At 55.2% G+C, this 25,498-nt stretch overlaps 1 protein-coding gene across 4 annotated transcripts; it reads right to left on the reverse strand.

Annotated features, from left to right (window-relative positions):
* JUP (junction plakoglobin) lies at positions 1–24,310 on the reverse strand. Of its 4 annotated transcripts, none has more exons than XM_077853200.1 (14): positions 24,154–24,310; positions 12,797–13,009; positions 10,863–11,122; positions 10,403–10,641; positions 9,295–9,496; positions 7,556–7,700; positions 7,331–7,434; positions 5,805–6,143; positions 4,435–4,590; positions 4,104–4,223; positions 2,400–2,550; positions 2,169–2,290; positions 1,536–1,575; positions 1–1,279 (listed from the first exon to the last, which is right to left on the reverse strand). In XM_077853200.1, exons 2-14 carry the CDS (start codon positions 12,999–13,001, stop codon positions 1,128–1,130), a joined length of 2,235 nt encoding a protein of 744 aa, XP_077709326.1. In that variant the 5' UTR covers positions 13,002–13,009; positions 24,154–24,310; the 3' UTR covers positions 1–1,127. The 4 variants fall into 4 exon arrangements, with proteins under 4 accessions (XP_077709326.1, XP_077709327.1, XP_077709328.1 ...); XM_077853201.1 differs by having other exon boundaries at positions 12,797–13,006; positions 24,154–24,295; XM_077853202.1 differs by lacking the exon at positions 24,154–24,310 and adding an exon at positions 23,498–23,613.
* Positions 24,311–25,498: the final 1,188 nt, after the last annotated feature.

A 25,498-nucleotide genomic window follows, 5' to 3' on the forward strand; every position in this document is an offset into this window, starting at 1 on the left:
TCTATGTGTTAGTTTTATTTTCTTTGCTTTGGTCTATACAAAAAAAACCAATAACCAAAAACATAAAGCGAGAATAATAAAACTCTCTGCTGGGACCACCCCCAGCCCCCCACACCCACGTGAGGAGGTGGTGGAGGGTTTGAAACAGGAAGGGGAAGAGAAAGCCCCTCACCGCACACCAGAGGGGTCAGCCAAGAGCACTTCTCAGGAGTCAGCTAGGGCGGTTGTGTGGGTGGGATGGGGTGCTCCCAAGCAGGGGCCAAAGCCAGCTGAACATCCTCGAGAGGGGAGCAAGCAGTGTCCTCATCTCCGTCCCATCTCCCTGGTCCATCCCTGAACTTCTCAAACAAGCTTTGGATTCTGGGACTTTGAGCATTGAACCTGGGTTCTGGCCACCCCAGGGGCTCAGAACAGTTGGTGGGTTGGAGTTCAGTGAGAAAATCAGGCCCAGAGAAGGAACCAAAGCTCTGAGGGGCCTGGGTTGCTGGAGTCAGGCCACCCAGGGTGGGGGTGAGAGTGGGGGGTGATTACTGGGTGGGGGAAGAGAGTGATTGGTTGAGTCTAAAGCTTTAGTGCCAGGGCCACAGAGGTGGGAGGGGGTGTTGGGCCCTGGACCCACAGCCTAGGACAGAAAAGCAGGAGCATCCCTAGAAAGACCCTATAGAGGATGTCTGGAGGCATGGGCCGGCGAGAAGTCACAGCGAGAAGTCGTGGCCCTGCTCCCCTGGGCTCAGGCACTTTCCTGTCTCGCCCCATCGCCCACATGGAGAGCCTCTCAGATGAGGAACCGCACCTGGGGGAGGGGGAGTTATACACAGAGGGGTCAGGGCAGGCCTATGGCCTCCAGGAGCTTGTGCCACCCCCGTGTCACCCACCCACTACCCACCTGCCCCCAGCAAGACAAGGGAGTGAGGCAGGCCAAGGCACGCCTTCCTCAGGGGAGCTCAATGGCAAAAGGCCCCACACTCACTTCCCCCAGAAAAGGGCCAAGGTTTCAAAGGAAAGATGACAGGGCCTTTGTGAGAAGCAGGTTCTAGCGGGGAAGAAAAGCATGTCTCAATGGCCCAGAGGCCCCAGGCATGGGGGAAGCCTGCAAGCAGGAAGGTGCCGTACTGGAGTGCAGCCAGCTAGGCCAGCATATGGTCCGCCGTGGGGTAGGGGGGCCTCAGGCCGTCGCTGTAAGTGTCGATGGGATAGTCCGCGTCCATGTCCATGTGCATGTCCAGGGGGTCCAGGGGCACATCACTCGAGTACATGGGGCGGTAGGTGGCGTCCATGTCTGGGGAAAAGAAGGGAAGAGGACCTTCTAAGGTCTGCAGACCACCCTGCTGGACCTCTCAGTCCATCTCCAGTGGGCCTGACCCCTTCTCCACTCCCCTACATCAGGGGGCCTACACAGGAGTAGGTGTGGACTCTGCAGTGGCTGCCACTGGTCATGCGGCCCTGGAGACACAATGCCTCTCCTTCACTCACATCCCCAGAGACCCCACACTGCAGGGTCTCGGGGACCCCTGAGGAACTCTGCACACACTCACCATCTGCGTAGGGCTCATTGATGGGGATCATGCTCTGGGCCTAAGGAAAGAGACAGAGAAACATTGCAGGAGGGGAGAAGGGTGCAAAATGTCAGCTCTGGGCTGGGGGGTGGGCAGCTAGAGATGCTTCTACAAAGAGGGAAAAGCATAGACCCCTCGAAGGAACAGAGGAATGAAATGGGGTTACACAGTGCCCCAATGGACTCCTCTCCTCAGTCACTTCCGAAGAGTTGAAGTTCCCACCGTTCTCGCATAGGGATGCCCACAAAACCAGGGCAGCCCTGGGGACAGCAGTGCACAAGATGCCTTGAGAACGGGTACTGGGAGCTGCCCCACCCAGGATCGGGGCAGCACTAGCCTACAGAGCACCTCTGCACACGTTAGAAAAAGGCATCGCCCCCTGCTTCAAACACTTCTAATAACATGGACAAAATAAAATTGCCATTCTGGCAGGTCAAAAGCAGATAGTTTAACCTACCTCTGCCATCTGCTAGAAATGGTCATCAATGATCCAATTACAAAATAAAAATCTGAAGTTGACAGTATGGTAGGAGGAGCTCCCTCAAAGGCACTGTCCATGTGTAGTGTGCAACTTGCACAACCATACATTGCAGTCCAACCCAGGATACTCACAGCCTCCCATGCAGCTGGGTCATGCTTGAAGAGGGAGTTGGTGAGCTCCACAGATACGCGTTTACGGTAATCTGGGTTCTTGTCCTCGGAGATGCGGAACAGGACAGCCGCAGCGTAGGTGGCTGAGCAGAGAGGAGAGGAAAACTCAATTAAGCGCCTGCCTTCACCCTGGCTGGAGGACCAAGACCCAGCCCCCGCTGTCTCCCCCTGGCCCACAGCACAGCCCCTCACCGGTGCCCTCATTGCGGGAGTGCAGTAGCTCCATGAGTGGAGCTGAGGCCCCCTCAGCATCAATTGCATCAGCTGCCTCCTTGTCCTGGGCCAGCTCACACAGCACCCCGGCAGCCACGCGCTGGATGTTCTCCACTGACGAGTACAGGAGCTGGGGAGAGGGAGGGTGCGTGGGGTGGGGAAGGGGCGCAGGTGGGTAAGGTGTAAGGCAGATGGGCAGCCCGCTCGCCCCCCAGCCCTGTTAGTCTCAGCTCCCCTTTTCTGGACTTAGCACCAGCTCCTACTAGAAAGTGTGGAAAAGTCTAAGAAACATAAAGAAATAGGAAAGAAAACCAGCCATAATTCCCCACCCACATATAGCCTTTGTTAATACACTGGCATATTTCCATCATGTTTTTATCATAGTCCTGTTTTAGGACTATGCATCCCTATTTTTATTTTTATTTTATTTTATTTATTTATTCATGAGAGACACACAGAGAGAAAGGCAGAGACACAGGCAGAGGGAGAAGCAGGCTCCATGCAGGGAGCCCGACGGGGGACTCGACCCCAGGACTCCAGGGTCAGGCCCCGGGCTGAAAGCAGTGCTAAACTGCTGAGCCACCTGGGCTGTCCCTTATTTTGATATTTTGATTCCTGTTTTGTTTGTTTGTTTGTTTTACCTCACACTGTAACATAAGGCATTTTCCTACATTATTAAAAAGCTTTACCTAGAAATCTGAGTCCATACTGATAAGAAAAAAGAGAGTGCTAAAAAGCCAAACAATAACAAAAAAACAAAACAAAACAAAACCCCTCATTGGTCACAACTGGAGGTTGCAAGGATGCTAATCCCTTACTCTGAACTCTAGTACTTAAAGGGAAAAAATTTGAAAAGCCAAAAATTCTTCAACCTCACTGTATTCAGCCATATGATATAATGGACTTTTTTTTTTTTTCAAGATTTTATTTATTTATGGGACACCTGTGTGGCTCAGCAGTTAAGTGTCTGCCTTTGGCCCAGGGCGTGATCCTGGAGACCCGGGATTGAGTCCTGCATTGGGGTCCCTGCATGGAGCCTGCTTCTCCCTCTGCCTGTGTCTCTGCCTCTCTCTGTGTGTCTCTCATGAATAAATAAATAATTTTTTTTTAAAGATTTTTATTTATTTATTTTCACCAGCCCAGAGCATTCTCATTTTTTTTCTTTGCCAGTTTGATAGCGGAAAATGGGACGATCTCACTGGGAGCATAAGCTTCATTTCTTTAAACTCCTGGGGTTGAACACTGCCTGTTTATGAGCGACCTGGGATTGTTTCTGCCTCTGCCCATCTAACCACTGGGGTCTAGTATTACTGAGCTCTTTTATATGAAGGATATTAAACTCTTGTCTGTTGTGATACTTGCAAACATTTTCCCAGTTTGCTACTGACTTTTTCTTGCTTTTTAGACTGTTTCTGACATACAGATGATTTTAACGTTTATGTGGTTGAGATATTTTTCTCATTTGTGATCTCTTCCCTTGCTTTTGAGCTTGGAAAGCCATTCCCATGCAGGGATCTGCTAAGGGGTCACTCCTGGCATGGTCACTGTTCTCCAAACTCCTCCAATGACCTCTTGATGACTGGCCCAGACCCACCAAACCCATGGCTGCCAACCTCCCACTTTCAGTAATGGGGATGTGCAGGGGTTGGAGGGACCTCTGCTCTCCACCTGCCCCAGACTCACCTGTACAAACAGGGGTATAGTGTTGAGTCGGAAGATCTCCATGCGGTTCATGGGATCCCGGGCGAGGATGTGCAGGGCTCCAGTGCAGCCCTCCACAATCTCCTCCATCCTCACACCGTCCTGTACAACAAGAGGCATTGGGTCATGGCAATTGATAGCCCTTGGACATGCCCAAATGCCCCCACCGTGACAATCTGCCAAACCTCATTGGTCTTTGGAGTTCCATTCAACTACAACTTGCCTCCTCATTTACACACACACACACACACACATACACACTCCCAAGCAGGACACCTCTGACCCCCAAGGAAGGCACCACCAGCAAACTTACCGTGTAGGGCTGCTGTGTGCCTGCAGCCACATGACGCTGGGCATCCTGGTGAGCCTTGACCAGCAACTGGACAAGGCGGGGAATAACTGCTGCCTCCTGCAGTGGGGCATGGTTTGCTGGGCACAGAGCCAGATTCCTGATCAGGCCGATGGTTGCCTGATAAGAAAAAGGACAATAATCAGGGACATTCTTGGGCATCTAGAGAATCCCAATTTCTAAGCATCATCTCCTCCTTCCCTTGTCATCTCTCTATCCGCCAGGCCAGACACAAACATGCTCCAGACCATGAGCCACTCCTAGCCCATGTCCCTTATTCCATAGAATCTGTGGGTCCTCATGTCTAACGCTAACAGTCCCTGCTAAAATGATGCCCCACTCCAGAACATTCCACCAGCCCCATGGCCTGACCCTCACCCTTGTCCCTTCCCTCAACAACCACCCTCCCCTATACACTGGAGTTTTACCTGCTTTTCGGCTAATTCCCAAACCCTGATTAGCAGGGAGTCCTTGCTATGGTTGACCTCAAAGCTTCCTGCTTTACTGATACTCCTATTGTAATCAATCCCCAGCAAGGCAGCTCTGGGAAGAAGTGTCCTCCTCAGGGCACCCCATCTCCCAGGGGCCACTCTGGCCTCCTAGGGTCCCTCAGGGTCTTGCGAAGCAAGCTATCATCTCCTCTGACCCGCAAAACAAGAAGCCAGAAGACTAGGCACAAAAATCACGAGATGAGGACGTGAGCACAGGTAGATGAACTACCAAGGTCACTTGTCACTTAGCGGCTAGGTGAAACCCTCCCCCCGCCTCAAGCTTATGGTAGGGATCAATCCCAAAGAGGGACCACATGCCTTTTTCTCTCACTATGGGTTTTTAAAATTCAATGTATAACTACTTGAGAGTCATTCCTATCTGTACTGTCAAACTGTCTAAAACTTCATCAATGGGAGCCCTGCTAGCTGGCTCTCCTGACCCCAGGCAGCCTCCTGTGGAGAAGGCTGTACCCCTTCACAGCCTTCACTCCCTCCAACAGATGCTAAATGTGTCCCCCCAGAACCCTTTCTATTTTTTATCTGGTTAGGATCCCTCCTCAAATTTAGCAGATGTGGCCTTCTGACACATGACACTTTGCTAGCCTCCTTGTATCTAGACATGGCCACATGGTCAAGATCCAAAGCATGAGTGGAAGCAATGTGTCCCAGACTGGCAACATCACCCTGGAATGTGTTAGGAAGGCAGCGTCTCAAGCCCGCCACCACCTACAGACCCAGGGCCTCTCTGCTCCATGGCTCTGCCTGTACCCAGCTAGCACCTAAATCCTGCCTGCGAAGACCTCCTACCCCCCGCCTAACCCCCGCCCCAGCCACAGGGGAGACCTTGACCAGCGGCCACTGGTTGGGCTGGTTGAGAAGCTTGACAATGGCCGGGATGCCGTAGTTGAGGCGCACGGAGTTCTGGGCCATCTCGGCCTCCGGGTGGCGGCTGGTGAGGTGGCGCAGGGCGCAGACGGCGGGCTCCGTGATGTCATCCTTGTCGCCAGCCCGCAGGATGGCATGGATGAGAGCCTCCACGCCGCTGTTCTGGGTCACCAGCGTCTTATTCTTGCTGTTGTTGCACGTCAGGTTGGACAGAGTGCCCGTGGCACAGGTGAGGACATTGACGTCGTCCACACTCAGCTGGTTCACCAGGATCTTCAGGACGCTCTCCAGGCCCTCCTGTGGGTTGTGGGGGAGGCAGCAGAGGGTGAGGGAGACTCTGCTCCCGGAGGTCTTCCCAAAGGTGTCCAGGGGGAGCGAGATAGCCACGCAGCTGAGAGCCAACGGGCCATGCCCACGTGCCTGGGAACCGTTGCCCCGGCGCCTCTGCCAACGCCCCGTGAGAAGGTGGCACAGTCCCATGGGGCAGTGGCACTCGGAGCGGCTGAGGGCTCCCCACAGAGCGACCGCCAGCAAGCCATCTGTGATCTCAGGCCGGTCTCCAAGCTCATGCTCTTGCCTCCAACCCCCATCTCGCCCCCTGCATCCTCAGACCCAGGCAGGGTCAGAAGGAAACGTGAAGGAGGCCACCTGTTTCAGTGGCCCAGCTGACTGCTCTTCCCTGGCTTCTCATCATCGTTCTGGGCCTTCATGCTGCCCCTCTCAGTGGTCCCCAGACCAAATCCACTTCCAGGAAACATCAGTGATCTAGAAGCCTCACTTCTCCCAGGGGGAGCCACATGGGCCTTGTGGTAGAACAGAAAGACCCCAGGCTCTGAAATGACACTCCTGAATCCCACCTCTACCACTTACTAGCTGTGATCAAGGGCCATTACGTCACCCCCCTGGGACCCTGTTTCTTCACCCAACCAACTGGCTCCCCTTTCCATCTCTAGTTGTTGAAAGGGGAAAGCAAGCCAATATCCATCAGGGCCTAAGCAGAGTCCAGCATGTGGCCGGGGGCCATTAAACAGCCTATTGATGGGGGGCAGGGGCCTCCTAGGAATGGTAGTCAGGTGGGAAAGTGGGACCAGGAGTCTTGTCCTAAAACTGCCATTTTTCCTTAAACTGTGTTTTTAGCTACCAGAGCCCTCAGGCCATCTCTTGGTACATTACTGCTCCTTGTTGCAGGGTCTGTGTCAAAATTACTCCCCTGGTATCATCTGAACCCCAGCTTAGGAATATCAGCCCCTTCCTCTGTTCCCCTTCCTGAGTCCTTAACAGCCATTAGAGCCCTAAGCTAAAGGGATGAGGAATTTCAGGGATTTCAGGGTATTTCCAGCCTTAGTCACAGTGGGGCAAGATGTAGAGGCCTCAGGCCTCCCACGGCTCCTAAAGTCAGAGTCCCAGACAGGAGACTGCCTGTGGCAAGAGGGGAGCATGAGGTGGCTGAAGAGGTGGACCCCAGCCCCCAAGGTCTCCCTCACCTGTTTGGTGGCCACATCCGAGAGGTTGCGCAAGGTCCAGAGACAGTTCTGTACAAGGCGGGGGCTGTTGCTTGTCAGGTGTTTGCCCAAGGCCTGCATCCCACCTGGGGCGAGAGATGGGAGCGTGTAAGGCAGGGGAGCATGGCTCACCAAGCCCAGCTGCCAGACAAGGCCCCCACCCCGCCCCTCCAGGGCACAAGGGCTGTCCTCGCAGGCCATCCTCACCAGCCTCCACGATGGCAGGCTTATTGCTGGGACACACAGACAGCACCTTGAGCACACGGCTGGTGGTCCAGAGCAGCTTCTCATAGCTGTAGTTGCGCATGATCTGCACAAGGGCCTGGGGTCCTCCATTGGCCAAGATGATGAGCTGAGGGGGAGACAGTGGAGAATGAGTGTGAGATAGACAGGAAATATGACAAGGAACAAGGAAAGGGGAGGAGGTGACAGAGCTGTCGCTACCAAACTTCAGCTAAAACCTGAACAGCTTTTGTGACTACTAAAAAAGCCAAAATTTTGGGACACCTGGGTGGCTCAGCAGTTAAGCACCTCCCTTCAGCTCAGGGTGTGATCGTGGAGACCCAGGATCAAGTCCCACATCGGGCTCCCTGCATGGAGCCTGCTTCTCCCTCTGCCTGTGTCTCCGCCTCTGTCTCTCTCTGTCTCTCATGAATAAATAAATAAAATCTTAAAAAAAAAAGCCAACATTTTTTTTTTAAGATTTATTTATTTTATTTATTTATGACAGACAGAGACAGAGAGAGAGAGACAGAGAGAGAGGCAGAGACACAGGAGGAGGGAGAAGCAGGCTCCATGCACCGGGAGCCCGATGTGGAACTCGATCCTGGGTCTCCAGGATCGCGCCCTGGGCCAAAGGCAGGTGCTAAACCGCTGAGCCACCCAGGGATCCCCAAAAGCCAAAATTTTTTTTTTAAGATTTTATTTATTTATTCATAGAGACAGAGAGGGAGAGACAGAGAGGCAGAGACACAGGCAGAGGGAGAAGCAGGCATCATACTGAGAGCCTGACGTGGGACTCGATCCAGAGTCTCCAGGATCACGCCCTGGGCTGCAGGCGGCGCTAAACCGCTGCGCCACCAGGGCTGCCCAAAAGCCAAAATTTTTAAAAGGATGTCTGGGTGGCTCAGTCAGTTAAGCCACGGTCTCCGGCTCGGGTCATGACCCTGGGGTCCTGGGATCAAGCCCCACCTTGGGGTCCCTGCTTAATGGAGAGTCTGCTTCTTCCTCTGCCCCTCATCTCGCTGGTTCTCTCTCTCTCACTCTCAGATAAATAAATAAAATTTTTTAAAAGATAAAAGAAAAAAGGATAATAAACAATGCTGACAAGGATGAGGTGAAACTACTAACAGACACCACCAACAACACTGTAAGTAACACGATCCTTTTGGAAAGCATTTGGCAATCTGGGTACAAGCCCAGAAATATTAAAAACCCTTAGCCCCACTGATGAAAAAATTTCCCACTCTTTGGGAAAAGCTGTGTGTCCAAAAATGCTCATGACAGCATTGTTTATAAAGGTAGACAATTGAGAGCAATCTAAATGCCCTCCCTAAGAATAAAGTCTGGGGCCCCCACTTAATGAAATGCTATCTGCCATTGTAGAGGGTGATTTTGAGGGTATGGGAAAAAAATTAAAAATACATAGAAAACAGATCCAAAGTTGTACATTTGCCATGACTACAACCATGTACAGACATGCCCACAGGACGGGTCCACAGGAAGCACACGGAGATAGCAGTGGTTGCATAAGGATAGTGACTTTTTTCCTTTTCCTCAACCTCAGAATATTCAGTTATATGATGAAAGATGTACAACCATGTATACTCATATATTTAAACCAAAAGGGGTAAAGAGGCAGTGGTCCAAAGCTACAGCTGGATAGAAGGAGATACACTGGAAGGCCTCGGGGTGTGGTTGGGGGGGTGCACGGCAGCACAGCTCACCTTGCTCTCCTGGTTGCCATAAGCCAGGAGCTGCAGGCAGTCGGTGGTGATGGCCAGGAACTTGGGGTTGTTTTTGTTGAGCAGGGGCACCATCTTCTGCAGCCCATCTGCCAGGCGCACCGCCATCTTGGCGCCCTCCTGGTACAGCAGCAGGTTGTGCAGCGTGGTGATGGCGTAAAACAGGACTGACTCCACCGGGGAGCTGGGATGGTGGGCAGTGGCTTGATGTGAGTCGGGCCCCAAAGGTCTGGCATAAATGAGGGCTACCTCCCCCCAGGAAGCCTTCCCCATACCAACACCCCCATGGAAACAGCACTTTAGGGATCGAGTCCCACATCGGGCTCCCTGCATGGAGCCTGCTTCTCCCTCTGCCTGTGTCTCTGCCTCTCTCTCTCTGTGTCTCTCATGAATAAATAAATAAAATCTTAAAAAAAAAGGGGGGGGGGGAACAGCACTTTACTAAAATCTCATCGTCCCTTGAGCCCAGCCCCGCTCTTAGGCACAGATCACACAGCACACACCACTCCTCTCCCCACCAGGACCATGACTCCGCCTGCTTCTGGGCTTTTAGCCCAGGGCTGAGCGCATAGTCGGTACTAAGGAACTACCACATGGGAGGCCATGTGCTAGAAAGGTCCTGTGAGGGGGTCAGAGTATCTCCCACCTCAAGGAACTCACAGCCTGGCATGGATAGAAGGAGAAAGACCAATGAACCTTGCAAGGCTGGGAAAGATACAGGGGGCAAGGGGCTATCTCTGCTGTTCCCTCTGCCTGGGATACTCTTCCCTTCATCTACGCAGGCCAAACCCCACTCATCCATCAACACTCAACTCATCATCCTGCTGTTAGAGTGCACAGCTTCCCGGAGCTCTGAGCAATCCTGGGCAGACCTCTCTCCAGCATATACTGTATCCTAGTAACTAACACGCCGGTCACATGCCTATTCCGCCTGCTAGGCTGTGAGTAGCTGAGCACCAGGACTGGGCATGGGTCTGCACCTGGCACACAGTAGGTCCTCAATACCTGATGTATGGAAGCCCAGGGAAGAGAGGGGGTAGGCCCAAGTGAAGGGAGTCCCCGGTATCCCCCAGTGGGTAGGGGTGGGTACCTGAGCATGCGGACCAGGGCAGGGATGCCGCCCGACTTGAAGATGGCAAGCAGCCCCTCGCGGTGGTGGGAGAGGTTGTGCAGGATGCTGGTGGTGCAGCGGGCTGTGTCCAGGTCACTGGTGTTCTGCATAGTACGCACCACGGCTGCCACCAGCTGGGGCGAGCCCATCAGCGCCCGCCGTGACGCCTCTTTCTTGGACAGCTGGTTCACGATCATGGCTGCCTTGGTCACCACCACCTGAGGGGGACGGGGAGGGATGGGAAAAAGTGAGCAGAGGGGCCGGGCTGGCTGCCACCGTGAGATGGGGGGAGGAGGGCAAGTGACCCCCTCCACAAAGTTCAGAGGGACCCAGCTCAGACTCTCCCTGCTGATGGGGTCCTGGGTAGGGCCGGCCCCTGCGGACACCTGACCTCTCCCCTCTCTGCCCTGCCCCCACCCTGGCCAGGCCCCCCACGGACCGGGTCCTCGTCGTTGAGCAGTTTGGTGAGTTCAGGCAGGGCCCGGGTGGCCAGCTCGGCGTCGTCCTGGTAGTTGATGAGATGTACGATGGCTGACTTGAGCAGCTGGGACGGCTCGGCCAGCCGCTGCAGGTTGGTGGTCTGCCCTTCCACCTGGGTGGCCAGTAGCAGTGAGCTGTCTTCGCCCGTCACGCCAGGACACATGGCCTCCCGTACCCGCTTGGCTCTGGCTGTCGTGGACATTTGGTACTCCAGGTCACCTGGATGGGGGGGTGTCAACGGGCAGGGACTGAGTGGCAGGATGGGCAGGGGTGGGGGGGACACAGGGGGCAGGGCAGGCCTTGTAGACCGGGCTCTCTGGGCTGGCTCCCACCCCGACCAAAGCCCCAGCAGCACCACTTGTGGTTCTGCCTCTAACCGGGGGAGGTCACCACCACCTCAGTCATGTCAGCTGTAAAATGGGGCACCACCTGTTCTGTCCGTCACAGGGAATTTTTATAGGGAATTAAATGAGATAATAGTTGTAATTTGCTCTGAAAAGAAAGGATGTACTACACACATCACTACAAAAGTGTTAGTGAAGATTACTATCATGGGAACAGTTAAAAATTTTTGACCACTTACAAAGTGCTTAGCAGTGAATTAAACGTTTTTCTTATATTTTCTCACTTAATCTCATAATAACCCTAAAAGATCAATACTATTACTATCTCCATTTTACAGATGGGGAAACTGAAGCCCAGAGAGTTGTTTGGTTTTGTTGTTGTTGTTTTCCTAGAAGCCCAAGCTGGGGTCTGAACTCAGACAGGCTGACTCCAGAGCCCAAACCCCAACCCTATGCCCCTCCCTTAACAATCAGGTTGGGGTAGCAGCAGACAACCCAGGTCTCCTTTCTTTGAGATCTCATGATTCTAATTATATCCTCATCATCTCCAAAGGAGGCAACTCTCCCATTATAGAGGCAAGCAAATAGAGGCCCAGAGGGCTACCCAGTATCATACAGCAGATCAGAGGGAAAGGTGGGAGTGTGGGTTTCAGAAGGCAGGAGGTGGGTTCTTAGCTAAGACTCCGGGTTCCACCCCCTGGGTGGGTCCAGGAGCCCCACAAATAGGTGCCCAAACTTCCCAGGCAGCCTGGCCCTGGCAAGTGTCCCGATGCCCTGAGGAGAAAGAGGCAGAGGTTCCACCCTCCAATTAGTCAGGAAGGAGGAGACACCCACACAGCTTTCCCACCTGGAATGCTGTACTTTTAGCTACCAACACAATGCCTGGTTCTCCCTGCCTGCTGTCAGGGAGGAGAGCCCGGGCGGAGGCTGAGTTCTGAAGGGCCTCCACCTGTCACAGCCCGCCCCATACCTTTCCCAGCTCCCACAGCTCATCCTGTTCAGTGTTCGGGGCCCGGGAGGCACCCGTGGACAGCAGTCCTAGGGCTCGGATACCCTTCTCCCCCAGAGAGGCCAGCGCCCTAGCTGGTGAGGCATCCCCTGCTGCCAGAGGCCCAGAGCTGGGAGCCCGAACTGGGTCGTCACTCTGCCACCTGGCCACAACCTACCTGTAGGTCTCCTCCTACCCTCGTCAGGAGCCCTGCCTCCCCGTCAAACTTGGGGCCCCTGGAGCAAAAGGACCATCTTCCCCAATCGTCCATGGGCCTCTTGAGGGCAACAGTGACACCTTGTCATTACACTGTAAGCTCATCGAGGGTAAGGACCCTGCCTTCAGACTTTGCTTCTCCCTCCATACGAGAAGTTCAAGGAAGAGGAATCTGCCGCCCTCTCAGATGGGGGCAACCCTGAAGTAGCTGTGCCTCCTCCCTCAGACAGGAGCTCCCATTGTCTGCCTCCTTTTGCCCTGACCTTCCTCCAGGCCCCAGACTGGTTTTCTGCTGAAGTATTTCCATGGAATAGTTTCCCTGAACGAGTACCCGGGGCTCCTGACCTTGGCTCTGGGGCACCTGGGTATAGGTGGTGGTCTTCTTGAGCGTGTACTGACGCCCGCAGGCCTCATCCTCTTCCATGATGCCCTTGCTGCTGACCGAGGGCACACAGGTGTTGGCACCCGAGTGAATGCCAGAGTCATAGGTATATGTCTGTTGCCACTCAGTCACTTTGATGGGTTGTTCAATCAGGTTCATCACTTCCATGATGGCTGCTGGGGACACAAAGGAAGGCAGGAAATCAGCTGGCTCCAGTGAGGCAGCCCATCATCATCTGGCCCAGCCCCCGGCTTCAGCCCATTCCCAGGCCCAGGGAGGGAATCCCCACCGTGGGGTGGGATACCCTAGGGTGAGTCCAGGGCTTAGATCGCTTACCTCCAGCCCAGGATGGAGCACACCCCAGGGGGCGTGGGGCAGTAAAGAGCCAGATGCCCCAACCTAGCCCTGGGCTTGCTCATCTTGCTCTCCCCAGGCCCACACTCTCTGAGCAAAAGGTACCCAGGGCCTCCAGCAGGTTCTGGGATCCCACAGACCCACCCCCCCATCCACTAGGGCTCTCTGGGAAAGTCTATGGTGAGGCAGCTACACCCCAAGCATCGGACAGGAAACTGGGTGGGGCAGGGAAGCAGTCAGACGGGTTTCTCTGGAGAGCCCCGGAGGCTGCTAGGATCAGTCAGAGGCTCCCTTGGAGACTCCAGGATCTCAAGGATCTTTCCTGAAGATGGGGCAGGATCACAAGTGACCCCAGAGGCCCAAGCTCTAAGATCCCTGTCTCTCCGGCACCCCAGGTCTTAGAAGCCTTTTCTGGAATTCTGAGCCCCATCGACCAGTTCCAAATACCAGCCACATATGACTGGACCAATTCACTTCTCTGCAGAACCCAACCCTCATTTGCAAAATATGGATAACACCACCACCACCACCACCCCCCCCCCCACAGGTTGTTATGAAGGCCAGATTTGTAAAGGACCCAGCCGGGTGCCAGGTACATAGTGGGTGCTGGGTGTTGGTGGCCGGCCACCTATCAGCGGTGCCTCTCCCTCAGTGGGGGGTTCCCACTTCCTGTCTTTGTAGAACCCAGGCTAAGATAAGGGGTGAGGCAGGCCTCAGGAGGGGTTGCTGCTATTCAGGCAGGCCTCAGGAGGGGTTGCTGCTATTCAGGCACCCCTCCATCTCTCTGCAGAGACGTGGGGGCACTTGAGGTGCATGAATTGCTGGGCCGTACTGTGTACCAGGGTGGTGGACTCTTACTCGGTCTGTTTGGCTTCCCTGTCTCGGGAGCTGACCCCTGAGTCCCACCCCTGGGAGGAGAGGCAAGGGGGGCTGTGCTCCGATGAGGGCCCACCTGGTGCAGAGCTTTCAATAAGGCTGTCATCTGCGCAAGCAGGTTTTAATGCAGATCCTCTGCTCCCCCCGTTTATGGACAGGGGAACTGAGGCTCCACCAGGTAAGGTGGCAGAGCTGGGACCAGGCACAGGTGTGGGTGACACCCCAGTCTGAGGCCTTGGCACATGCAGACTGTAGGCTGGTCCACCCATGAAGACGGGCAGTACTCAGCACCTCAGACCTATTGTCCTATGGTGATGGGGGCCCAGGTTCAGTTGGTTCAGCCTGGCCCCACCCCAGGAACAAAGATCTTTAGGGTATGTCTTCCCAGGGTCACCCTCAAGGAGGAGGATGAATGATCCTCAGGCCTCCCTGCCTTTTATGGTGACACGGGCTCCTTCCCGGCCTATGAGCACACCTGGAACAGGCAGAGGCAGGAGCCAGACCAGCTCCCGGCTGCCTCCTTCCTCTCCTCCCTTCACCCCAAGTGACTCAGAGTTTCGAGCTGATAAACAGAAGCAGGCCCAGAACACCAGACAGCAGGCTCCGTGCCACCAGATGCACCCAGCTGCTTCCCAGGCACTGGCCAAGTGTGGCTATTTCAGGAGGAGCCCTTGGCCCCCACCCTAACCACGCACTGCCCAGCGTGCTCCTGCCTTCCCTGGTGGGAGAGAGAAAGAACAGAGAACTTTGGAGGAGGAAGCTTGTCACGGAGCCGCCCCTGGGGAGGAGAAAGCCCTGGGGAGGAGGCCTTGGGCGGCCCAGTGCCGCAGAAGGAAGGTAAAACTCTATCAGGATTAACCCTATAATGTCACTATGCCAGGCAGAGGGCTGAGCAGGCATCTGGGCACTGAGATCTGTTTCAGGACAAACTGGAAATCTCCAGCCCTGCTCAGTAAGAACACCCCACCTGAGCCAGGAAGAGCCCCCCTCCCCCAGCATCCTGCCCAGAGCAGAGACCATTCCACCTCCCCCTGGGGCTTCTCAGCCAGAGGGGCACAGGCCTCACCCTGAACCTCAGAATCAAACCCCCCCACTCCCACCAGCCTCCATCCACAGGGACCCCCGAGGTCAAGGCTGGCCACAGGAGGAGCATTTTCCCAGCCAGGGAGGGGGTGACGGGGGTGGAGTCCCCTCACTACCACCCCCCCAGCCCAGGCCTGGAGCCAAGAGAAGCTAAGGGCTGGCAGCTGCCCAGAGCAAGACAGAGGCCACCAGGAGGTCAAAAGATCCATGGGGGCGGAGACACTCGGCTGCTTTTACAGTCAAATGAATCTCCAGCCTGGTGGGGCATTTTACAGGTCCCAGTTTCCAGTTGAGGAGACTGAGGCACCACCCTAAGAACAGGGCAGCGTTCTGCTGGGATCCGGGGTCTGCCTCTCTGCACACCAGCCTCCAGCCCACTAAACAAGGCTGCTCCCCTGGCTCCTAACGGGGTACGCCCTGCAAGGAGAGAGGCCAGACACTGGTGTACGACAGGGGCTGGCGAGAGCATGGGTAGAGCTGAGCCCCTTGCCAGCAGGCGAAGAGGCTGGGGAGGCCAAGGATGCTCACAGTTGGAGCCAGAGAGCCCTGGCTGTGAACTCAGGAGTCCCAGGCCTTTGGTCCTGGTCCCAGCCACAGAGACCCAGGCTGACTGGTGTCCTTAGGCAATTACTTGCCCTCTGTGCTTCATCCACAGAGCGTGGCCCAGCTGATCTCAGAGGAGCGTTGAGATCTCTCAGCCTTCCCAAGACAGACAAGAGAAGGCTGAAGGTGGGCCACGGGAGAGTCAGCAAACAGTGCAGAGAGGACACACACTAGAACTCTTCTCAAGGAAAGGATCCTAGGGTGAGCTCCTCCTGCAGCAGGAAGGTGAGGAGTCAGACCTCAGGAAGGACTGTCAGGCCACCCCACCTTTCTCACTGGCTCCCAGGGGAACCAGGGCAATTCTCTCTCACCAAGAAAGAAAAGTGCTGTTTTGGCACTTCCCAGGGCGGAGGGGGCCGCACCCAGCTTGGTCTCACCCCTCTCCACCCTGCACCCGGAGCGGGACTGCCACAATGCCCCTGGACAGAGCCAGGGTGGAAGTGGGTGAGACAGGCGCGGGCCCTGCCCACACGCTCCGGCCAGAGCCGGGCAGAGCCAGACACCGGGCAGCTTTCTGAGTTGCATGGGGGGCCTTTGTTTCACAGCATGCTCTACTGCTGGAACACAGGAGGCCGAAGCCAGCTCGGGAGATCACAGGGTAGGGTGGGGACAGTACAGGGGACAGGAAGAGAAGCCTGGGCCCTGGAGAAGGAGCGCCAAGGTAGGAATGTGCAGGCAAGCTCTGGACAGACCCTGCCCTTCATTCCTGCTTCCTCCCCAGCAGCCTGCCACTGGGCACCCTAAGTCCAAGACAGTCCCGGCACAGCGTGGTCCAGCCGAGACGCTAAAATTAACTGCCACTGGGGTTCCTGGCTAGCTCAGTCGGAGGAGCAGGCGACTCTTGATCTTGGGGTTGTGGGTTTGAGTCCCACATTGGGTATAGCAATTGCTTAAAAATAAAATAAAATATTTTTAAATATTTTAAAATTTTATTTTAAATAAATAAATATTTTATTTATTTAAATAAATAAAATATTTTTAAAAACCTAAATAAGGGGGATCCCTGGGTGGCTCAGCGGTTTGGCACCTGCCTTTGGCCCAGAACACGATCCTGGAGTCCCGGGATCGAGTCCCGCGTCGGGCTCCCTGCACGGAGCCTGCTTCTCCCTCTGCCTGTGTCTCTGCCTCTCTCTCTCTCTCTATGTCTATCATGAATAAATAAATAAAATCTAAATAAATAAATACCTAAATAAAGGGATGCCTGAGTGGCTCAGCGGTTGAGCATCCGCCTTCAGCATCTGCCTTCAGCTCGGGGCATGATCCTGGAGTCCTGGGATCAAGTCCCACATCAGGCTCCCAGCATGGAGCCTGCTTCTCCCTCTGCCTGTGTCTCTATCTCTCTCCCTCTCTCTGTCTCTCATGAATAAATAAATAAAATATTTAGAAAAAAACAACTAAATGACCCCCCCCAAAAAAATGAACCCCACATTGGGCTCCTTGCATGGGGCCTGCTTCTCCCTCTGCCTTGTCTCTGCCTCTCTCTCTCTCTCTCTCTCTCTCTCATGAATAAATAAATAAAATCTTTTAAATAAATAAATAAATACCTAAATAAACAACAACAACAAAAAAACCCTGCCACCAGACCTACCTCAGGCCCCTGCCCCACCAGTGCTGGGCACAGCTGGGCTGGGCGGTGGGGTGCCAAGTGTCAATAAAACACCTGGGAATGAGGACAGGAATGGGCCAGCTGGAAGCAGACTTAGACACATTGCATGGGAGAGCTAGGAGAACAGGCAGGGTTCTCCAGCAATTCCTTGGGCCAGAGACCAGCAGATCACGGGCACAGAGGAAGGGGGCTGCGGACAAGCCGGAGAGCACGAGTCAGGGGAGGCGATCCATCCATCCTCACTCACTGGCTGCGTGCCCTTGGGCAAGTCACTCGACTTCCCTGAGCCTCATATTCCTCATCTGCAAGGTAGAGATAATCAAGCCACTCCTTTCTTCAGACCATGTGTGGATTGTGGATCTAACACAGCCGTGACCGTGGAAGCCCTCTGTGGGCAGTAAAGGCCCAGGCGAGCTTTTTTCTATTAGCAAAGCAAAGAAATGGCAGAGGAGGAGCCAGCAGAGCCAGGCCCAGCAAGGTGGCCAGAGGCCAAGCCTTCCTTTTTTGGGACCCAGGACCAGGGAGGATGTCTACCTCCCAGCCCCAGGCCAGAGCCCCTGGAGTGGGGTGAGGTGTGACTGGGGAGTTGTGCCTGGTCCAGGAGGGAAGACACTGCTCTGCCCACTGACCACTGCCTTGCCTTTCCCCAGTGACATGTGCTGCTTCCTGCAGCCAGGGCTGGCCAGGCCAGTAGGCCTGGACATTCCCCACATAGCAGTCCCAGGAGAGAGGCTGGGCTGAGCAGGGCCACCAGCCCCCACCCTTCCCCACTGTCTCTGACTCCAGCAGAGATTTGGCCAGCGCTCCCAAGAACAGACAGAAACAGACCCTAGAAAAGTAGAGACAGATGTGACTGCTTCCTTTGAGAGCCCTGTCTCCCCCAACAGGCTGGGGCTTCCCAGCTAGGCCTCCCCACTCAGACTGGTGTGGCTTCCAGGAGGAAACAACCCACAGACTAGAGGTCCCTTGACAGGTACTGTAATCTCTCCATTCAGAATGGTCATTCCAGGGCAGCCCGGGGTGGCTCAGTGGTTTAGCGTTGCCTTCAGCCCAGGGCGTGATCCTGGAGACCCGGGATCGAGTCCCACGTCAGGCTCCCTACGCGTGGAGCCTGCTTCTCCCTCTGCCTGTGTCTTTGCCTCTCTCTCTGTGGGTCTCTCATGAATAAATAAATAAAATCTTAAAAAAAAAAAAAAAAAAGAATGATCATTCCAAGCAGGCAGAGACTAAAGTGGGCACAATGTATGGCCAGGGCCCTGGGGACAGGAGTAGACAGAGGAGCCCATCCTCCTGGATGCTTCCAGAGGAAAACCCTCGCTTCCGGTCTGGAGGGCAGCCCAAGCTACTGCCCAGGACTGGCTGGGGGTAGGGGAGGCTCAGGTCAGGCCGTCCCAGCTGCTGTTTGTTTTCTTCCTTCTGGGCTCCCTCCCAAAGCAAACAAACCAGGGTGGGAAAATGAAGGGGACTTGGAGGAAGGGAAATGCAGGGCCAGGTGGCTCGACCCTAAGAACCTCCGGGCTCCCCTGGAGAGGGCTCCAGCTGGAACTCCCGTCTCTGCTGCTGACACTCTGTGGGCAAAACCCCAAATCAGTGGATCACCCCAAACCAGGGCCTCTGGGAATGGAAAAACACTTCATCCAGCCTCAGGAAACAACAAAGGCTTGACCTGGGTCAGTGTCACATCACACACAAGGGCCCCTGGAGGGGGGCTTGGGGGGGCACAGCTGGTATCCTCTCCTTAGGGGGTGGTCCCCAGGGTTTCATTCTGCAGGATTGCCTGACCCCCTCCTGGAAGTACAAGGAAAAACCGACCATGACTTCCCTGTTCTGCATTTGCTGGAGAAAACTAGGATGTGGATAAAGATTTGGTTAAAATTTGTTTTTGTTTTTTAAGATTTTTATTTATTCATTCATGAGACACACAGAGAGACAGAGGCAGAGACACAGGCAGAGGGAGAAGCAGGTTCCCCGCAGGGAGCCCGATGTGGGACTCCATCACGGGACCCCAGGGTCATGACCCAAGCTGAAGGCAGATGCTCAACCACTGAGCCACCCAGGCGTCCCTAAAATTTGTCATTGTATACAGAGCATGAGATCATTGAGATGGAGGCTAAGAAACAAGATAATGCTAAGAAAAAGAGAAGGGGAAGAAATGTTAGTGGTGGGATTATGGAGTGAGATAATGGGTGATTTTTTTTCTTCTCTTGCAAACTTTTCTAAACTTTCCAATCTTTGAAAAGATACACTTTTTCAATCAAGAGGTTGGAGGAGGGATCCCTGGGTGGCGCAGCGGTTTGGCGCCTGCCTTTGGCCCAGGGCGCGATCCTGGAGATCCGGGATCGAATCCCACATCGGGCTCCTGGTGCATGGAGCCTGCTTCTCCCTCTGCCTGTGTCTCTGCCTCTCTCTCTCTCTCTCTCTGTGACTATCATAAATAAATAAAAATTTAAAAAAAAATTAAAAAAAAAAAAAGAGGTTGGAGGATTCACACAGTCCAGCCTCTCCCTCAGCCCCAAACAAGAAGCATACTGATCGCCCAGCCCCTTCCCAACTCTTCAGGTCTCTGCCACTCAGTCCCCGTCCCTACAGTGAGAAGGAAAGCAGGCCTGTTAACCCACACTCTGCAGGTCACAGGGAGCAGAACTTCTTGTCCTGAGGGTCCCCAAAGGCTGAGGTGCCAGGAGGCTGAGCAAAGAGCTTTCTCTTCAGGCCTGGCCAAGGAAGTTGCTAGAAATTGGGGCAGTCCATGTCCCCAGACCTCCACTAGATTTAACCATGCCCCAGGGGAGAGGCCTGGGGGACCTGCCCCAGCCACACCTCTCTTTCTCTCACAGGGGTCACTGGGCCAGCGAGCTCATGGATACCTGTCCCTCTTACCACCAGGACTCTCTTCTCCCAACAGACACAAGACTGTGAGTTTCCCCAGGGACCCCCCCCACAGACCTCAGACTGGCACCAAAGGCACTGACTCCTTCCTGTCCTCTTTCCTGGGCATGATGGCCCTTGTCCAGCTCCCACAGAGCCCTGCTTCCTCTTCTTCAGAGAAGAGTCACCTCTGACCTTCCATCTCTCCCTCTTATTCAGCAATGCAAGATCTCATCTCTAACAGACAGGAAGTCCTTCCTCCTGTCTAGCCTCCATTCCTTCCCTAAGAGCATCAGTCCCGGCTCTTGTGTCCTCAGGGATGATAGAAAACCGCAAGCCCAGAACCCTCTCTATAGCATCAGATCATTCTCTTTCCTTCTCTGTCACATCAAGTCCCCTCAGGCTTCTCTTCTCCAGGATCAATAGCCCTGGGAGGGGGGTGGTATCCTCCTCTTGACCTCAAGGGATTCAGAAGCCCAGTGCTGACAGGCAGTGCCCAGGCTACACCCACAAACAGAGAGGCCCCATTTCCCAGGCCCATTCTGGTGTCAGGTGCCCAGCTGCCAGAGACAGTGACACCAGCCCCTCCCTCAGGGACCAAGGCCCTAGCTGACCCCACACCCATCACCAGAAAGGCACTTCCGGGTCCTAGGGTCCCGGGCTCCCAAGCAGAGGACAGGACAGCCAGCTTGAGGCCCCAGAGCAGCCAGGCACAATCCTGAAGCACAGTGGCCCAGTCCTAAATCTGACTCTCGTTTCCGTCTCCTCCCCAGAGACCAGGCCCCCCTTCATCTTGGCACAGCCCCAGTCCCCAGCAAAGCAGGAAGCCCCACTTCCTATACAGGGACAAGCCCAGAACAGCCCAGGGTCTGGCCGAATGTAGGCCAGGAGGCAGCAGCAAGTTTGACCCCTGCCCTCCTCTCCCCCACCAGCCTCCTCCACACATGTCCACAGCCTCTGGCCTTGGGGAGATGTCCCCCTCCCCCAGGAACTAAAAACCAAGCCACGGAGGTTTCAGAAGGCTGGAGGCTAGGACATGAGTCACCCCCTCCTGACCAACCTGCCCCCACCTTCACCACCCACACATACCTTCCTTGGTCATTTAGAATTCTCTTCTCCCCAGATTCCCAAACAGAGGCTCTCAAAGAACAGTGGCAGATTCTTCCCAGAGCTGTAGTGGGGTGATACACAGTACAGCAGAATGGGATCCAGGCTTGGAACCAGAGGACCCAAAGGCTAGTCTTGGCCCTTCTTGGGTCTCACTGTGCAACCTTGGACAAGTTACTTAACTTCCCTGAGTTTCAATTTCCCTATCTGCTGGACAGGGTAATGATAACCTGCCTCTAGGGACAGTCACCAGGATTAAGTGAGAACACTCCATGAAAGTGCTTAGTATCTGTAAAGTCCTCCCTTGCTTTTTTAGTCACCATTTATCAAATACTTATTGGGTTATGGGTATTACTCCCATTTTGTAGAGATCACTGAGGCTCAGAGAGATGAAGGGACCTGACCAAGGCCACACAGGTAATGAGTGGCAGGGCTGGGATTCAAACCCAGAACTGCCCTACAGTAATATCTCTCCAACAGCCCTTCCACTGACAGTCACCCCATCACTCTCAAGGGGCTCCTCTCCCCAACCCCTCATCAGAACCTGCCCCACGAGCCTCCAGGAGGGAATCCTTCCTACATGTTCTCAAAGCTTCCACCCTGGCACCCCAAACAGAGGTTCAGAGGGAATGGGGGTGGGGGCAGGGTAGAGGGCTCCTGTCACCCAAGGTGGGGCTTGATCTAACAAGAAATGGCTCACTGGATCCTACCTTTCCCCCCCTCCCCCACTACCTCCCTTCCCGTGAACCACCAGTTTCCACCAGGCACCTCCTAGTGATACTTCCTCAGTATTATCTTTTGATCACAGCCACAAACCAGATTAGCTAAACTAATCATTTAACCAATGTAATTACAATGCCTTCCCCTCCTCCACTTTGGCACACAGAAGAAGGAAAACAGGTTATTTTTGCCCAAATTCCATGACCTTTTGCCTCCCCGGAGGAACAAGACCCACTAGAGCAGAAGGATGGGGTTCCCTCCTCAGCCTCCCCTAACCCAGGGCGTTCCATGAAGATGGGTCTGACCCCTCCTCACTCCCCCAACTACAACCATGAAAGAGGTGGTAGGGTCTTCCCAACTGAGTCAGGCCCAATAGCCCTGATTCCCTCCAAAACTCCCTTCACCCCAAGACTGAGGGAAAGCCTGGCTCTTCTATTTCCCCTCTGCTCCTCAAGGAGGCTGGCATCCAAATCCCTGCAGAGAGACCACACCTCCTATTTTTGAAAACGAGGGCTGAAAGCCTGGTGATCTCCAACTCTGCCCTGGGAAGGGGCTCTCAGGAGATTGGAGTGAAAGGGGCCCTCATGCAGCTCTCCTGAAACCTTCCCCCCTACAGCCTGTCCCACTCTCCCCACCCAGCAACCTCAGGAAGGGGTGGCTGGGGGACTGCCTGCAGAAGCCTCTAGAAGGAATGCAACTTCAAAATCCAGAAATCAAATGGAAACCAAACCCCAAGCTCCACACTCTTCAGACTCAAAGACCAGCCAGCTATATAACGTGGGGGATGGGGTAAGGGAAAAAAAGGCCAGAACAATCGCTCCCCCCCTCCCCACCCTCCTCAGTTGGGCCTGGCCCTGCCCCACCCCCATTCCTGGGGAGGGGGCAAAGCTTGGGAGAGAGGCACTGGCGCAGGCCTCAAGCGAGGGGGTGTGGTGGTCCCCGGAGGCAGGAAGAGAAGGAAGAAGCTGCTTCCCCTTTGGCCCACCCCCCACCCCTGCCCCCACCTCGGGCCCTTGGGGCCCAGCAAACAGGATGGAGGTGGGGGCAGGGAGGACAGGGTCAGAGAGCAGGCACTGGCCCAGGTTCACCCAGGCCGGCTGGGGGAGGGGGCTCTGCCCCAAGACGGACCCCCTAAGCCTGGGGGAAAGCCCTTGAGCAAGGAGGCAGGAAAACCCGCGGAGAAAGCTGCCGTGAATACTTCCAGCTAGAAAGTTTGTTTGGGGTGATTTTTTCGAGGTTAGAGAAGAAGAGCAGTCCTGTTCCCTGGAAGCAGCAGCCACTGGAAACAGGGCCAGTGAGTTCTCCAACTAGGCTCGACCCCTCCGCCCGCACCCCAGTCCGAGCCACGGGTGCCAGACACCAGCTGCGCGCGGAGCCGGGCCCTGCGCCAGTCCCGCTGTCATCCCATCCCATCCCACCTCTGGGGGCTGGGCCCTGGCCCGACACCCACCGGGCCGGACCGAGGCGCCGCAGGTACAGCACCGACGAGGCCGAGGAGCGGAGGGCTGGGCCTCGGGACTCTCCGGGCGCTCACCTGCTCCGCAGGTGGGGCCTGCGTCGCTGGGAAAATGTGCGCTCGGCCCCCAAGGCTGGGCAAGCCGGGCGCAGACAATAGGGCCCCACCCAAGCCTGGGGGAGTAGGGAGGGAGGGAAAGCGAGGATGACGCGTGAGGTGGGGTGAGGGTGGCCCCAAAGACACCAGCGGCAGCAAGTTTCCCGAACTGTACATTCCTGACTACGGAGTAAGCCTTGGGACGCAGACGAGCAGGGCAAAGTCTCCCTCGCGGGAGTCAGGGCGCGAGTCGGGCACGCGGCGTCGGGCGAGCTCACCCCACGGGCCGCGGGTCAGGCGCTACCCCAGAGACACCTGCCCTCGTCCCTCCCCGCCCTCCGCAGGTCTCCGGCGCACTCGGCCCCCGGCGCCTCCTCCCGAACCGCGCGCCCCCTAAGTGGCGGCCCCAAGGAGCCCAGCGCGCCCCCTGCCGCCGGTGCACGGTGGCGCTTCCTGGCTCGCGCCCTCACCTGCCCGGAGACCGCGGGCATCGGCCTCTCGGCCGCCCGCCGCCCCTCCCTCGCCCCCGCCGCCCCTGCCCCGCTCGTGCGCACCTGCGTGTGGAGCCTGGCCGGGCTAGGCAGGGGGCGCGCCGGGCTGGGGGCCGGCGCGGGCAGCGGGCTGGGCTCGGCGCGCTCGGGCGGCGGCTGCTCCGGACTCTGGCCAAGGCAGCAACTCCGTAACCGAACAAAAGGCGAAGGGACCTGACAGCCAAGCCCCGCCTCTCGCCCCCTCGAAGCCCCGCCCCCGAGGGAGACGCCCACCCGCTGGTGAGGGCTCACTGGCTGCCTCTCCCGACGGCCCCGTCGGGGGGCGGGGCCTCGCGCCCGGGCCTCCTCCCCCGCAGCCTCTGTTTATCCGCTGGCCATTGGCCCCGGGGACTGCTAGTCGGCTCCGCGGACGGCCTCCAGCTTGAGGTTCCAGCCTCCCTCCGCACCTATTGGCAGACAGAAGGTTACTTCCTCCCGATTGGGCAAGGGATTGTCAGCAAGGCTGGGGAAAGCACCAATGGGAAGGATGGGGTGTGTCTTGCCCCACCCTAGCTCTGAGCAGGTGAGGCTCCTTACTCTCCCCTTCCCCCTACCTGTCCAACAGGTGAGTCAGGAGGCGCCATGGGAAAGGACAGACGCCTTCACAGGCCAGCCAACTCAGCGTCAGGCGTGAGGCTTCTTTGGGCTTATTCACTCTTGCCACAGAGGGATAATAACATATTTGTATAGCACTTCATAGGCTTTTTTTTTTTTCTGGGTTGGGATTTTTTTTTTCCCCACCAAAGACGGAATGTGCATGAGATTTAGAATCAGAAGGCCTAAAATAAATAAATAAATAAATAAATAAATAAATAAATAAATAAATAAATAAATAAATAAATAAATAAATAAAATAAAATCAGAAGGCCTGAGTTTGGTTTCTGCCGCTTAGTAGCTATCTGATCTCAGGCAAGTTACCCTACCTTTCGTCCTGTTCATCTATAAATTATTCATCTTTCACCACTTCATCTATACATTGGGTACATTAGCTGTATCTGTCTCATGGGGAGTGTGGGAATAAAACTAAGGCTTGTGAAATCACTTGGACGACTGCTAAATGTTAGAATTTAATGATATGGAGGGTTTTTTTTAATTCTCATGACAACTCTGGGGGGGGGATTAGGACAACAAAATGAGCCTCATTTCAACAATGAGGAAAGCTGAAATTCAGAAAAGTCACAAAACAACAGAGTGGCACGCTAGAACTCCTTTCTTCTAATTTTTTTTTTAAAGATTTTATTTATTTATTCGAGAGAGAAGCAGAGACATAGGCAGAGGGAGAAGCAGGCTCCTTAGGATGTGGGACTCGATCCCGGGATTCCGGGATCACGACCTGAGCCAAAGGCAGACACGCTCAACCACTGAGCCA

This window comes from Canis aureus, chromosome 16 (assembly GCF_053574225.1).
Source record: "Canis aureus isolate CA01 chromosome 16, VMU_Caureus_v.1.0, whole genome shotgun sequence".
Taxonomy (NCBI): domain Eukaryota; kingdom Metazoa; phylum Chordata; class Mammalia; order Carnivora; family Canidae; genus Canis; species Canis aureus.

Bases quoted from the DNA above. Each gene is read 5' to 3' on its own strand.
- JUP (XM_077853200.1), bottom strand. From the start codon at position 13,001: ATGGAAGTGATGAACCTGATTGAACAACCCATCAAAGTGACTGAGTGG. The intron at 6,144-7,330 runs GTGAGGGAGACC...CACAACCCACAG, and splicing joins CGGATGTGGCCACCAAACAG to GAGGGCCTGGAGAGCGTCCT. The intron at 4,224-4,434 runs GTAAGTTTGCTG...CTTGTTGTACAG, and splicing joins GCACACAGCAGCCCTACACG to GACGGTGTGAGGATGGAGGA.